This window comes from Brassica rapa, chromosome A07 (genome assembly GCF_000309985.2).
Source record: "Brassica rapa cultivar Chiifu-401-42 chromosome A07, CAAS_Brap_v3.01, whole genome shotgun sequence".
Taxonomy (NCBI): Eukaryota; Viridiplantae; Streptophyta; class Magnoliopsida; order Brassicales; family Brassicaceae; genus Brassica; species Brassica rapa.
Genome location: NC_024801.2, coordinates 15,989,144 through 16,005,810, shown reverse-complemented (window position 1 = coordinate 16,005,810; position 16,667 = coordinate 15,989,144). Strand labels below are relative to the sequence as shown.

The following is a 16,667-nucleotide window of genomic DNA, read 5'->3' as shown; positions in this document are numbered from 1 at the left end:
TTCAAAAAAGTGAATGAGAGTTTTCTAGTTCGACATTCGATAACAAGCATGGATTAATATAAACCAGGTCAGTGTTGGACATGGATTACATCTCTAAGACCAGACCCATCAAGTAAATAGAATGTCTCCCAATTAAACAGAGTTCGGTCTAATTGTTCAAAGTTGGCTAGGGTTTGTGCCGACTTGAAAATAAAAAAAGCTAGAGGTCAAGTATATAAAGAGAAAGGAGGGGAATCGCAGAGAGTATTGAAAAAATACACTTTTGGAACAAGGAATACGGTTTCATCCTTCTAAACGTTCATGCCAAAATTATCTTCTTTTTTTTTTTTATAAATTCTCAATTTTTTCCATTGCAATTTGTCTCTTGAACTATCAATAAACGTCTTTCAAATAATTCACTATCGAATTTGTACCTTTTAACTCATACATGCTGAGTTTTGATTAAACAACTGACCTTGACTATTAGAAAGTGACACCAAAAAATCAGTCATCATGATCATAGACAATCTAACCGGCAAATGGTAGACTTGGCGGCGACAATCTAAGTATTTTAAGTTTTAATTATATAAGATATTTTCTATTTCTTTTAATTTTAAATTTATTAAATTAATTTATTACAAAATTATTATTTAAATATATTTGTAATAATATAGTTTATAATAACAGTGAATTATATGCGAGCTCGTTGTTAAATTGTTGCTACTTTAACAATGAATTAACTTTGGATCGCTATTACTTTGTTGTTATATTAAAAATGAATTAACTTCGTTTCTTGCAAATTTTATGGCAAACTTATGATGATATTTTTACGACAAAGATATGTTTCTTGCAACATAACAAAAAATTTACGATTATATACCCATTACGACGAGTAGTTATTCATCATCGATTTACTGCAATTCGTCATTAATTCACTGTAAATCTTCTATAACATAATTAGCAACAAAAATCGTCGACGTTAAGACTATGTTTTCTTCTAGTGAACGGATCAGCATGTCGCTTTTGAATAAAATCGGATTCACTATATAAAATAAAAGATATAATAATGAAAAAAATTATATACAAAAACTCCAAGTATAATGATTTTTTTTTTTTGGTAAACAGTAAAATGATATTTGATTGAATCTGGGTAATTATATCACAATTATCGCCTAAGAAATGGGTTTGGCAACCTTAGACCTTAATCGAGAGGTATGGTTTTGTGAATGGACTAGCTTTGGTTTTAGATTCGTTATAGGATTAGGGATGCACAGTTTGTAATATATGATTTTAGTACATTTTTTACATCAAGCCAAAAGAAACATGAACCTAGTTATAAGAATTTTATTGATAATTGAATGAAAATAACTGAAGTATAGTAATGAGTTGAGTGAGATTTCTCTTGTCCTCGTCCAAACATGCAACAAGTTGACGTGATGTATATATGTGCGCACGTAGTCACATGTGCCGCTCATTTTCCATAACTACTTGGTCGGTATTTCCGGTCAAAAAATTGTTGCTAATCAGTCGTAATTAGCGACAATTTTTGGAAGTCACTTGTGACGGATGCTAATAACGAATAGATCCAAATGAATTAATATATCAATTGGTAGTCAATATATCAAATAAGGAATCTATCTTATTAAAACTCAAGTACAAAATTGGAGTGTTTGGAGACTTGAATAGGACTTTTAAAAATTTGGAGTGTTTGAAAACATTGATTGCAGTCTTTTAAAAAAAAATATTTTTGTTTGAAAACAAGTATAGTAGTATTAAGAAAAAAAGTAATGGGCTTATGTTTTTTTAAAAAATTGAAAGTTATCTAGGCCACTTTTAAAATATACCAAAATGGGTCAATCTAATTCCCTAAAATTTTTTTTTCTAAACTAACCATAAAAAAAAATTTAAACTTTATATACATATTTCAAATCAAAATAATAATTCAAATTTGATTTATATCAAAAATTGATTCAAAAATATACATATATTCAAAAATGGATTTTTACTAAACTATTTTTCAATAACCATTATAAAAAAATATTGTCAATATATATAAGAAAAATATAATACAAAGCCCAATTTGAAATACCAACTCAAATTATGGTTTTCATATTTCATATTAAGTTTTAAAAATATAATATATGTAATTATTTATATGATGGTATGTATAAAATACTATTAATTATATGATTACTTATATGATGGTACATATAAAATACGATATATAATAATGACTAGGGATGGGCTTTTGGATACCCATACGGGTTTAATTCTGATCGGTTTGTATTTTAGGTTTTCGGGGTCAAAGATTTCAGCCTTATTAGAATGTTTCTAAATTTTGGTTTGAGTTCGATTTGGATCTTTGCGGGTTTGGTTTGGGTTTGGATAACTAATTTAAATTATTTTTAAAGTCTTAAATCATTATATATTTTAAATTTCTCAAAATGTATAAATAAAATAATATATTACGTATAAATTTGAATAACATATGTCATAATACTTAAGCTTAACATATCAATTGACTTGATTTAAAATTTTGGATACGAAATCAATAATTATTTTAAGTATTTTTGGTGATTTGAGTATACTTTAACTATTTCAGATATTTATTTTTGACTATCTATATATATTTTCAAGTATTTAAACCAATTTAAAAGTATCATTTTTGATGTTTTATATACGTTAAATCTAAAAATAATTAATATATATAAGTATATAAATCTATTTTTAGATAAATTCGGATACCCAAATACTTCGGTTCGGATCAGATTCGGTTCTCTAAATAACAAAATTTTGAATAATTAGAATATTTAATCAATTTATGTTTGGGTTTGGTACTATATCTTTGGATCGGTATCGGTTATGTTCCTCAGATTCATTTTTCCAAATCCTAATAATTACATGAAAAACAAATATCAACATATTTTTCAAAATATACACCCGCGCGCCTGCGCGGGTCAAAATCTAGTTATTTGTTAATGGTCGCACCAAAATCACAATGACATGTTTTTCATCGCTATTGTTTTTTTTTTTGTCATCATTTGTTTTTTTCATATATCTGATTGCGAATAATTAAAGTTTTTGATATATCACAGATTCGTAACAGTTCTCTCTCATGTTAATTTTTTAAATGATTTGGCGACATATGAATGACTGAACTGTGACAATATTTTTAATAATGTATTTTAAAATTTTGAAATTAATTTTATAAACAGTGGAAAGTTTTCAGATATGTATTTTCACAAAATATGATATCTATACTATTATTTGAGAAGTAAATTTACTGATTTATCATACTCTCTATAATTTTAGGTTATGTATATTTTATGCTCACTTATTAATTTAATAAATAATTTTAGTGATTCAACTGATAATTTATCATTATCTTGAGAATAATTAAAAAATTATAACGATAATATCATAGTCAAATTTATATTATATTTATTTTGTAATATAAAATATTATATATATGTTTATATTATATTTGGTTTAGTAATATTAAATCGACCATATTTTAATATATAACACATAAGATCTAATGAATCATCTATTTTTCAAGATAAATTTCTTAGGAAAACCAAATCACTAAAAGTGATAATTTCTGAAAAAAATTGGAAAACTATTCAAAAATATATATACTATTATTTGTGAAGTATTTTTTTTCTTACGTTAAAAATGAGAGCGTTTAAAGTCTTATTGCCTTTACTAAATAATTATATTAGATTTGTTAATAATTACTCATAAATTAAAAACAAATTTTATTATTTTGATAATCATCATTATCTAAATATATTATATATTATGTTATTAAAAAATATTTTGCATCCTAATATTTAAAAAATATAATCTTTGTATATAATTTTATGTATATATGAATGTTTTCAAATTTATTTTAAGTAATAAAAATATTTTATTAAAATAATTTTTTTATCGTATATAAAAATTAATATATAAATGATTATTAAATATTTCAAAAGTATAAAAATAACTTATTCTAATGGTTTCTGGATTGATAATATAATTATTACAATTTTTTGTAGAATTTTTAAGTCTACAAGTGTAGAAAATATCTAGTATATTTTATTTAAGAAAGATCCAGTCATTAAAGTAGTGATATATAAAAACATGAGACATGGAGATGCAGTATGACAAAAACAAATCAATAAACTTATAAAAGACAAAACAAGTACCGATATATATTAATTAGTTATTTTTACTAAAAGCTGGTGGCTTGCCCGATTGAAAGTTTGAAACGATATATAGTTTTTAAGAATCTGTTAGCAACTTAGCATGCATGAAGCACCACGCTTCATTTGAACTCTACCAATACAAATGAGACTCTTTTGTCAAAGATTTCCAGAAACCAGCTTGATAAAATAACAAAGCCTTTTCAGAGCCATAAGTCGACAAAGTAAACATAACTCCTCGGAATCAAAGCTAGAAACAACAAAGAAAAACAAAACTAAACATAAACCGATAAATGAAGCGGCCAATAAGATCTCAATGAACACATGGATAAAAATGTGAAGCCGACCGATAACAGAAGGCATAATGAACGTGAAAGCATAGAAGGTCCAAATTATTTGAGATGAGATAAGAACTCCACAACGAGTTCCGATAAAGAACTACGAGCCAACGCCTCTAAAGAACAATCTTCATCTAAATGAAGCATAAGAAGACGAATCTTCAACTCGAGCAGTCAACAAAGAAGACGTTGACGATCAACTATTCTAAGACCGAACGCGATTGATCTAAAGCTACAACCCCTTATTAAGATATTCGGAGAACCCGTCGGTTTAAACCGAAAGGACAGCATACTTCACAGCATTGGAGCTTCACACTTAACAAACCACCAATAAGACCACATGTCGAGCAACAAGACCATATCGTAGACAGAGAACGATCAGCGACTTGTCAGCAAAGAGGACAAGTAACAGAGCATGGACCAGGAACTGGGAACCAACCCAAAGATCCTAAATAGCCACAATGCTTCATTGCCTCAAGACCAAACCAGTTCCAAAAGATCAAATAGAGCTGAACCACATTCCAATCACAAATCAAGCAAATCTAAAATGCGACCAGCCAAAACTACGGGAGCCTGCGACAAAGACAAAACTATAGAGAAAAGAAAAAGATATCAAATACATACAATCACCTGAAAAAACGCCTCGCCAGTTTTGATGGAAAAAGTAACAACCCACATCATAGAGCTTATTTATGCACTTCACACCAAAAAAACAGATTCAAAACTAGCAAAACATCCCAAGCAAACAGAGAAGGAGATATAGAGCAACCCGACTTCTCCTCCAAGAGCACCTCCGGAATAAACATTTTAATAGAGGTGGAGATTCTCTACCGAGCTACTTTAACTTGTAAAATAATCAGTGTAACAAATTTCGTTATCCATTAATTATATGATTATTTGATCTCCAATCTCAAATAATTAATATTTATCCGCTAAAATCATCTCTAATGGTTTATTCTATCTTTTACTCTAAAATAGAGTAACTCTATAATAGAATTTGAATTTGCTCCAATAATACTCTATTTTAGAGTAGAAAATAGAGTGATGAACAAAAAAAAAAATTATTTTATATTTGGAGTAAATCTATTTTTATCTATTATAGAGTGAAAATAAAGTACTAATAGAGCATTTTTACTCTAAACTCTATTTTAGAGTGAAACATATAGTGGAGTTGGAGATGCCTTAATAAATCCAAAAGAGTTAACGAGGCGAGAGGTGATGGAAAGAAAACGTTAATGTAATAAAAGAAACTGCGTGTATAGACACGAATGCTCCAAATGTTTGCATGTGGCCCACGTGTCATCATCCTTCTCCCTACTTATTACACATACTCGCATGCATTCTTGTTGCAAACATAGTTAAACATTTCTGAACCATCAGAGAGACAGATCGAGAGTGAGAAAATGGAGAAAAACAAGAGAATTTTCACGTTTTTGCTTGTGATTATGTTCTTCCATGGAGTTATGATGATGAGATCAATTGGGTATGAAGGAGAAGAAGAGCAGGGAGGAGGAGGAAGAGAAAGAGGAGGGTTCATGATGAAAGAGTCGAGACAGGTGATCAAATCAGAAGGTGGAGAGATGAGAGTTGTGATATCTCCAAGGGGAAGGATCATTGAGAAACCAATGCACATTGGGTTTCTAACAATGGAACCTAAAACCCTCTTTGTCCCTCAGTATCTTGACTCTAACCTCCTCATCTTCATTCGTCAAGGTCCCTCTCTCTCTCCCTCACATCTCCCTTCCTCTCTATAATTCATTAGTTTCTCGCTCTCAATATACATGCTTACTTGCAGGTGAAGCAACACTTGGAGTGATATGCAAAGACGAGTTCGGAGAGAAGAGATTAAAAGGAGGTGACATCTACTGGATTCCAGCTGGTTCTGCCTTTTATTTGCTCAACACAGGTCGAGGCCAGCGCCTTCATGTCATTTGCAGCATTGATCCATCGCAGAGTCTTGGTTTCGAAACTTTCCAAGTACGTAACTTAGCTTTGACATTTAACTCGAGCTAATCAAAGTCACGTTGATTTATAAATAATTTTGATGTATAGCTAACTGCCTCACTTTTTGCTTCTGTGTAATAGCCGTTCTATATTGGTGGAGGTCCATCGTCTGTTCTCGCCGGCTTTGATCCAGACACTATAACTTCAGCACTCAACGTTAGTACAATTCCAATCTAAATAATTATTATATATTCGATTTTTTTTCCTGCGTTTAATAATAACAATATTCTTTTGTTTCGGCATTTACGTTTGTGATTACATCTTTCAGAATTATTTTTTAACACTGAAATATTTTCTTTTAAAAAAATATGAATTTTATTATTCATTTTTTGAGGTAAACATAGAAACTTGTGTTTGAAACTCTCATATTAGTCTTGTCAATTTCATTCTCGTATTGTTCTTTGTACTTATGTATAGGTTTCTCGACCGGAGGTGCAACAGCTGATGACGAGTCAAGTCCGTGGCCCAATTGTGCACATCACGGAACATGCTCCCACAATGTGGACCGACTTCTTAGGGTTGAGAGGTGAAGAGAAACATAAGCATCTCAAGAAACTTTTGGAGATGAAACAAGGAACCTCTCAAGAACAAGAATTCAATCCATGGTGGTCTTGGAAGAATATAGTAAGCTCGATTCTGGATGTAACCGGAGAAAAGAACCGGGGTTCAGGATCTTCCAAGTGCGAGGACTCTTATAACATTTATGATCTGAAAAACGATTTTGAAAACGACTATGGGTGGAGTAAAGCTCTTGATTATGATGATTACGAGCCTCTCAGATACTCAGGCGTTGGTGTTTATCTAGTAAATCTCACTGCGGTATAGTTCGTATCTCTTAGTTGAATACTAGACTAAACATGATTAGGAATATCAAAATTATGGTTAGTTAAGTTAGTCCAGATAAAACCAATTATAAACCGGAACTAACCGTTGGAATTTCAAACCTTGTTTCAGGGATCGATGATGGCTCCCCATATGAACCCAACAGCTACAGAGTACGGCATCGTTTTGTCTGGTTCTGGAGAGATTCAGGTCGTGCTTCCAAATGGAACTTCTGCTATGAACATGAGAGTCTCTCCAGGCGATGTGTTCTGGATCCCTCGCTACTTCGCATTTTGCCAGATCGCATCTCGGATCGCACCGTTTGAGTTTGTTGGATTCACAACGTCGGCTTACAAGAACCGGCCTCAGTTTCTTGTTGGGTCCAACTCGCTACTGAGGAGTCTCAATCTGACGTCACTGGCGATGGCATTTGGAGTGGACGAAGGGACGATGAAGAGGTTCGTTGAGGCACAGAGAGAAGCTGTTATTCTACCCACCGCATCTGCGGCACCCCCACACGAAGGTGAACCTGAGCGTTTCGGTTCTGATCACATATTTACTTGAACAAGGAGAATGTGACAAACTTGTCTTTTGTATGTAGTAGACATATGAGTGTGTGATGTCGGTATGTTTTTCTTTTTCTGAAAATAACAATAAAATGGTTATGATGTTATCTTTGAATTCGTAAATTAGGTCTTTAGAAATGTGAAATGAAATTTAAATTAGTCGTGTAGTTATTTCAAAAAGGAAATTAACTTTAAACACATTGACTGGACATCTTTCATGTTTGTAAGTTCATGATTTTACAAATGTATACTTCAAATTATAAACGGAAAACCCGATCCACAAACGTAAAACATTAGTAACTAAATGTAAACAAAAAGGATAGTACCAGGACCCATATTCATTCATCATACATGTTGGGCGTTTTTATCATAATTGTTATTGTCCTGAGTTATCAACTTTTTTTATCCCACGTTGACTGTGATGGAAATAAAAAAAAAGGGATAACGAGGTTGATCAATCAGGAAAATTAACAATTATGATAAGTAAAACGCCCAACATGTACGAATATGTGTATGCATGAAGGTCATTATCATCGTGTATCAAAACTAAAACTACTAATTGGCTATTTCTACAGGTTACCGGCAATATAGCATACAATGAAACCCTAACGCAAAAAGGTAAAACATTGTAACAAAATGTAAATTAATTCAACACAAAAGAAAAAGTAATGTAAATTTCCCACGTCACAAGACCGTAATGGAATAACAAAATAGGAAGACGAAGTTGACAAAATCAGGACTATTAACAATTACGACAAGACGTCCAACATTTATAAATATGTGCATGTATGAAGAACATTATCATCGTGTCTCAAAACCAAAACTATTATTCGATCATGTCTCCTACAACCACAATGATTTTTCTTTCTCTTCAACTCATTACATCTTTTCTCTTTACCGCCATTGCCTCATCATCACCTCCCGGTGGGTTCACCATTGACGTAATCCACCGTCGCTCTAATTCATCCTCTTCTCGTTTCTCTAAAACAGATGATGATCAGCTCGGATCACCCTACGCCAATACTGTCTTTACCACCTCCGAGTATCGAATGAAGCTACAAATCGGTACTCCTCCTATCGACATCGAGGCCCTCATAGACACGGCAAGTGGCATCGTATGGACACAATGTTTGCCTTGTCTTAGCTGCTACGACCAACAAGATCCCATATTCGACCCTTCAAAATCCTCAACCTACAAGGAGAAAATATGCGACCAGGACCCTAACAACCCTTGTCGTTACGAGGTTACCTACGCAGACCAAAGCTATTCCAAGGGAGCGTACGCGACCGAGACGGTCACGTTCCAATCGACTTCAGGACAACCCTTTGTGATGGCTCAAACAAACATCGGTTGTGGCCACAACAACTCGGTGACTTTATCTCCTGCCGCTTCGGGCATTATTGGTCTAGATCGGGGAGCTTCGTCGCTCATCTCGCAAATGAGCCAAAACTTTTTTAGTTTTTTCTCTTACTGTTTCTCTCGTAAAGAAACTAGTAAGATCAACTTCGGAAGTAACGCTGTTGTGTCGGGAGACGGAACTGTATCAACCACTATGTTTAGAAACACGGAGAAACCTAACTTCTACTACCTAAACCTAGACGCGATAAGCGTTGGAGAGAACCGGGTTGAGACAATGGGGACACCCTTGTACTCCTTAGAAGGGAACATTATCATAGACTCTGGAACCACTTACACTTACTTGCCCGATAGCTTCTGCAGCAAAGTGAAGGATGCGTTGGATAGCGTCGTGAAGGTGGAGCGAGCAGCTTTTTCGGGGGATATGTTGTGCTACAATACTGCCGACATAGATATATTTCCGGTGATCACAATGCACTTCTCGGGTGGTGCGGATCTTGTGTTGGATAGATACAACATGTATGATAACACTGGAGATAACTATTGTTTGGCGATTTCGTGTGTTGGTCCGACGGAAGATGCAGTCTTTGGGAACAGAGCACAGAACAACTGGTTGATTGGTTATGATACTTCTTCGGAGCTTGTTTCTTTTAAGTCCACTGATTGTTCTGCGTTGTATTAAGAGAAAATAAACCAAAAGAGTTTCTCTGTTATAGTATTTAACTTCAGTATGTAGTAGTCTTTTTATTAAAACTATACACAATATGCTTATGGTTTAGGGAACGAACAACATGCCAACGTCATATGTCCTAGAACTAATATACAGAGAGCTTCATGTTTAAATGTCTCCTCTCAATCACTTTTTTTTTTGTCTTTTCAAATGATGACTATTGTTTAAAATTATTTAAATTCTCATATCAATCTAAATATTAGATGTAAGAGCATGATGCGCACATCAGTGGCAGAAAATATGAGTCTCTAAACATAATTAATATACTATTAAAAAAAGAGACAATGTGTAGAATATCCCTAATTAAGGTCTAAATTTGCTGAATGCCCATAATTATGGATAACTTAAAAAAGAGTAATCTTTTGACACTGTGCGGACGAAAATGCCCTTATGCTTTGTCGAAAACAAGTAACTCTAGATCTATCAGCTAAATATTTACATAGCAGGTAATAATCTATATACCAACTAACATATCCGCTAATAATTTCAGTATCATCTAACAATCTATGTATCAAACAAATGTATCGACTAACAAATCATATATCAGTTAATGAAACTATTAACAATTACTTAGTTATCTATTGAATAGCTCCAAATCTATTTGTAACAGCTAACACTTCATGTATCGATTAAGAATCCATTAAAATCTAAATAATAGCAGGTACGTAATAAAATATCTACTAACATATATATTATCTAAAAGTTGATTGTGATTCGAAATGGGAAACATTGGAATTGGGGTGAAATAATAAGATTAGCATTATGAGTGTTAAAAGAATCAGAATAAAAAAATAAAGATTTGTGTTGAATTAAAAGATGATTTGAAGAATTTGTACGAGAGATAAAGAGATTAGAACACATAAAAGGGAGAAGAAAGAGAGATAGAGATAAGGGTATTATAGTCATTAAAAATATTAAAAAGAAATAAAGTTATATGGTAATTACATGGGTTTCTGGTTGCATCTACGCCAATTACTCTTAAAAAAAATTAAAAAGGATGAGAAAGATGTAGAAAAAAAGCAAGGACGCTTCTTTTTTCATAAAATTGTAGAAAAAAGCAAGGAGGCTTCTTTCTCATACGAAGTTTTTCTGCCATTTAGCAATTTTTGAATGGTAGAATTTCTTTTTAACATTTAAATTTAAATACTCACAAATAATCATATTTAAATACTAATATAATAATTATTAGAGACTTAGACTGAGAGACTATACATTAATGATGCTCTAAACTGATGTAAAAAACATTACATAAAACAGTTAACTATATTTTTGAAACATTCATACGAAATCATCATAACCCAGTTTTTTTCAAAATTCAAACAACTTTCGTTTCTAAGAATTAAAAAAAAAAGTCTTGTTCATTGAATTGATTATATGCAACACTGATTTTTACGATGCATTACTAAAAGTGTCATGCCAAATACAAAATTATCATAACCATAATAAGTTTTCAAAACTTTGAGTACTGTTTTTTATTTGATTAAAAAAAGAGTATTGTTTCTATTTATTAAAAAAAATTCTCTTGTTCATTGAATTGATTATGTAAGCAACTTTGATTTTGTAAGATACAATAATGTGTCATTACTCATTAGTTTAAGATCTAATCTTATATAATAAATCAGAGTTTTCTCTCACCTCCTCTAGCCATGTCAGCACGGAGAGAGGGGCTTTTGCCGATACGTGTCGCTCAGCCAGTCCCCCGTGATTCTTTTATTTCGGCTGTTCTGTATTAATTTTAGTGTCTTAGAGTTGGGCTTTTATTTAATTGAATAGTTTTGGCCCGTTTACAGACCCAATTGGTATTAAGTTTGTCGCCGTCTTCCTCTTTCTGAAGCGATATCGACGATGTAATTCACCAACTTAAACCATCGATCCAAAATCTGAAACGCCTCGCGATCCATAAATCATTTCTTTACTGAGTTTTCTTAATTAACCCACTCCGTCTACATGAATCAATCAATATACCTCTTCGTTTTCCACAGTAAATGGTTTAAGCTTCATGTCGCTCGCAGATGTTTTGGGAGGCGAGAAACATGGAAACTGATGAGTGTTGACATGTAGCTCATCGAAACGTAAGCACAATCATCTCATACTAACCTTCTAAACAATTTCATTTTTTTTCCAATTTATGAATATTTTGTTTTTTTTTGCTTCCCTCAGTCTGGATGGTGCACGGAACTGTTTCTATATATGCTTCGCCACTCCAGGTTCAGAAAACCTCTCACCGAAGGCTCTGTCTACAGTCTAAGAATGTGACCCGGAGCAACCCCAAATTCCGGTTATCTGAAGGGCCCGTGTCAATACGTTTCAATGATAAAACGGCTTTTGATAAGGGATCAAATAATCAGGGATAGACCCTACAATGGTATCGCAAAACTGAAAAACAAGTGCAGCTCTTCCTCCGAGGTAAGAGCCTTCCATTTGTTTCTGTTATTCTCCGAGTGACATTTTCTACTACTAGCCTCATGTTCTCAGTTCAGGTATACATGAGTAACATTCTCTGTTAATTTCTTTTGATATAGTGCAACTCAGAGCCATGGGTCAAGTCTTATCTAAGGCTATGATGCAGTTATATTACTCCGAGTTGGTTACTTGAAAGCTGAAACAATGCTTCAAACTGCCGATGAACAAGTCATGACCTTAAAGAAGCATAGTGCTTTTCTGGCTCAGTTAGCAGCAAAAACAAATCAATATGCAGAGTCAGTTAGCAGAAACAATCATATCTAACACTTGATTCGTGCTCAGGTCTGTAAGTTTGCTTTGTTTACTGAATTTTATTTTTTCTGAGGATCCTTCTAACCATGTGTTTCACCTTGTGACAGATAACTCAATTTTGGAACAATTAACATGTGGTTCCTCCTTAACCCACCTGGAAAGGCAACCATTCATGTGGCAAACGTGTATTCTTTAATGCAACATATGAGACTCAATTCAACTTCGTCAATGAGACCTGTGCTGGTTATTGGTTCCTCGACAAGTAAGATGCTCAAATAATAGTCTGTTACTTACACTTTCATCATAGACGCCTACTCAAACATGACACATTATTCACCACATGTTGTGTTAATCTAATGGTCATTGCTTCTCAAGTTCTTCGATGTATGGATGTGTTCAGAAAATATAAACAGTAACGGTGCCAGAGCTTGATTCATCACCACAGGTCAATACCGTACTAGGTTCTTATTTTTAAGCATGACCCGAGTGTGGAGGACCCGTTGCGATCTCCCTTAATGTCTCCCGCATCTCTGCTGTCAGTAGAGCCTACACTTTTCAGTTGCAGCCGTCCAAATTCAAATTCTCTTCCAACTATCAGACATTCACTATCTCCGCTCTTCGATCGCAACTGATATAGACACAGTAGTAGCTATCTAACATTGGGATACACGTAAGTCCATCGTTATCAGAATGCCTTTTCATCTATAATCATCTGAAAAGTGACATTAAATGGTGTGTTGATAGGGAGACAATCACAACCCTGACGATGATATACCGGGAGCCACATATGTTTTCTGCAAGAGTTCTGAGGGAATGAAGCTCATTGGTAGCTACTGGCCTTGCTCACATCAGCTCGCAAGTCAAAATGACAAAAACTTCTCAAGTTTCAGAGATTACGACCCTATTTACTCGCAAGTCTTGATATACCTGCTATGTTTTCAAATAATGCGCACAATAAATTCGTACTTTGCACTTATTCAAGACTTTTGCTTTGCTTATTCGCTACTTTTGGTCAGCTTACTAACAGAAAACAACAGTGTCCTACAAACTTAATGAAAGGGTGATGTTTTCTCCATCCAAGTCACCTAAGTATGGTCAGAGAAGAGAAAAAACACAATAGTAGCTATCTAACATCCAACCACAGATTTACATTGGAAGTCCATGCAAATGCACGCACACGATGGTTTCGTTCTTAACATATTTCCATCCTAAAACTTAACAATGTTACTAATAACTAAAATAAATATATATATATATATATATATATATAGAGAGAGAGAGAGAGAGAGAGAGACTGCACCAAAGAGTCAAAAAAAATTCCTATAGATAAAAGCAAAAGACTTTTAGACAAGTACATGCATGCAACTCAGAGAAAAACATATTTTCCTTTCCTCTAAAGTCATTTTGAGAGTTCATTGAATGAACAATTAATTTCCATTGTTTAGTTTTTCGTAAAAATATAAATCAACAGTAACCATTTTTTAGTATCGGTAGTGAAATATCTCTAATAATTAGGAATCTAGGAAGCCAAAATATGAAAAGATATATAATAGTAAAACATAACTCATAATGTGAAAGTGAACTTACCATTAATCATCAAATAAACACAAATACAAATATATCTGAATTGAACAACACTAAAAAAAATAGAATGGGAAATAACATGTCAATATACTTAACATAAATGGATAGTTCCAAAGTTCACAAAATCTTGTTTACTCCCCAACCCTTCAATTTCACATTTGGCTCATGATTTCATATTTGAGACTTTATTTTTAATTGTCGGGCTACTAATTTGACATCTATCCATTCAATGAATTCGTCAAACGGCACATTGCCTTACTCCTAACATTGTTGAAGCCATAATGCTAAATCTAATTTACATTGATTTTGTAAATCCAAAGGACCTCAAGTCGTCATTCAGTTGATGTTGCTGTTCTCCTTTACGTTCCACAAAACTATATTTCTACTATGAAAAAATAAATAAACAAACAAACTGATTATCTTTATATATAAAGGAGAGTTGTCTCTCTCCTTAGGCTATCCAGCTCAGCAAATAGGGAGCGGCGTTTTCCGCCACGTGGCAGTCCAATATTTAACTTGAAAATCTATTACACTGAACTTTTGTTACGCTGGCCCGAAATTTAAAACCTTACAGTCCATTGGGCCGTCCTTTGCAATTTATTGACCTAAAAGAAGCCGCTGCGACCGTTGGTTTATACAACACCGACGGCCTTAGGCTATCATTCAATCGCCCAATAATGATCGCATTTACGTCATCTCCCCACTTCCTCCACTCCCTCACATTCAATGGATAAATGTCAACTGTAGGACACGACTGTGATTTGTTTGTATTAGCAACCTGAGAACATAACTGTGGGAATGAAATAAGTAAAAAGAAATCTTGAAACATATGTTTAACAATAATTGTTACATATCACACCAATATAAATATAAATTTATACCATTATATTTTACAAAACTAAACAAAGAATAACAGAGAATAAAACATACGAACCCGGCGCTACGCGCCGGAATACCACTAGTAATAAAATAAAAAGAAATTTAATCATATAAAAAATAATGCAAGTGCGTTATAGTATTTTCAAGTACAAGAAGCTCAATTTGACGGCGTCACCATATCGGCTCCTCTTTAACGCAGGACAAAGACACCGTTACTTGATTGAGAAACTGAAACGGTACGATGTCGCTAAAGCGGAGGGACCTGAGGTTAGACCCCATGAGATCACCGGAGAAGAGCGTTTCTACCTGAAGAAGATGGGTCAGAAAAGGTCTAACTACGTGCCGATTGGGAGGAGAGGAGTGTTCGGTGGCGTGATTCTAAACATGCATTTGCACTGGAAGAAGCATGAGACGGTTAAGGTTATCTGCAATAACAGTAAGGCGGGACAAGTGCAACAGTACGCGGAGGAGCTTGCTGAACTGAGTGGTGGTGTGCCTGTTAACATAGTCGGCGATGATACGAGCATATTTTATAGAGGGAAAGGTTACGTTCAGCCAAATGTTATGTCTCCTATCGATACATTGTCGAAGAAAAGGGTGAGTACTCAAACTCTGTAGATGAATAGGAGGTAGAACCTTTACTTGCTTAACACGTTACTTGTTTCCTTTGTAGGCATATGAAAAATCAAAGTACGAACAATCTCTTGAGTCGGTGAAACACTTCATAGCAGTTGCAGAGAAGGAAATTGAACTATACTACAGGCATGTTGCTCTTTAGGATGACCCGATTAACAGGAATCCGCTGTCTATCTTGGATGATTCTCCATCGGAATCAGGTGGTGAATCATGTGATCACCACCGAAATAAGCTTGATATAAGTTGTTCAGACACTGAAGATGAAGAGCTCTGTCAGTTAGACACTGGTTCTTATGAAGATTTTTATGAAACTGGAAGGTAGTTTGGACTTCTTGAAACATTGGTTTATAGGTCTTGTCATAAATAAAATGAAATTTCTCGTTGAGAAAGTTGCTTAATTGAAGCGGTTATGTTTATGTTCAATCCGGATATCGGTTCGGTTTCGGTTCGGTTATTTTCGGTTTTCGGTATTTCGGTTAGTAAAATATAACTACCATTCTAAATCCATATTTACTTCGGTTCGGTTCGGTTTATATACCGTCGGTTTTCGGTTTATTCGGTTTTATACCAAAAAACATAATTATTTTGTTTGAGATCATATTATATGAATTTTAGAGTCATATTGTGAACACCGTCATTTATTAAAAATATATTACATGTTCAAATAAATGAACAAAAAAATAAAAATGCTTCTACCATCAATAAAATAATCAAATCTATAACTAAAATCAAAGCTTGAAATTTTGAAAAAAAAAATGAAACAAAACAAAAACATAAAAGAAAAGTTTTTCCACTCTTCCATATTTAGTATTCATTAAAGTCATGCTTTTTCAATTGAAAATTTTCCATTAATTATTGTCCATCAAATTT

At 33.5% G+C, this 16,667-nt stretch overlaps 3 protein-coding genes across 3 annotated transcripts; all 3 read left to right on the top strand.

Annotated features, from left to right (window-relative positions):
* The first annotated feature begins 5,848 nt into the window (after positions 1 to 5,848).
* On the top strand, positions 5,849 to 8,019 carry LOC103829747 (vicilin-like seed storage protein At2g28490). Its single transcript, XM_009105445.2, has 5 exons — positions 5,849 to 6,217; positions 6,300 to 6,481; positions 6,590 to 6,664; positions 6,926 to 7,327; positions 7,463 to 8,019. Exons 1-5 carry the CDS (start codon positions 5,908 to 5,910, stop codon positions 7,892 to 7,894), a joined length of 1,401 nt encoding a protein of 466 aa, XP_009103693.1. The 5' UTR covers positions 5,849 to 5,907; the 3' UTR covers positions 7,895 to 8,019.
* A 238-nt stretch (positions 8,020 to 8,257) lies between these two features.
* Positions 8,258 to 16,195, top strand: LOC103829746 (aspartic proteinase CDR1-like). Its single transcript, XM_033274723.1, has 2 exons — positions 8,258 to 15,758; positions 15,835 to 16,195. The coding sequence occupies exon 1, from the start codon at positions 8,685 to 8,687 to the stop codon at positions 9,933 to 9,935; it is 1,251 nt and encodes a 416-aa protein (XP_033130614.1). The 5' UTR covers positions 8,258 to 8,684; the 3' UTR covers positions 9,936 to 15,758; positions 15,835 to 16,195.
* On the top strand, positions 15,282 to 15,939 carry LOC103829907 (CRM-domain containing factor CFM9, mitochondrial). Its single transcript, XM_009105592.3, has 2 exons — positions 15,282 to 15,758; positions 15,835 to 15,939. Exons 1-2 carry the CDS (start codon positions 15,282 to 15,284, stop codon positions 15,937 to 15,939), a joined length of 582 nt encoding a protein of 193 aa, XP_009103840.2.
* Positions 16,196 to 16,667: the final 472 nt, after the last annotated feature.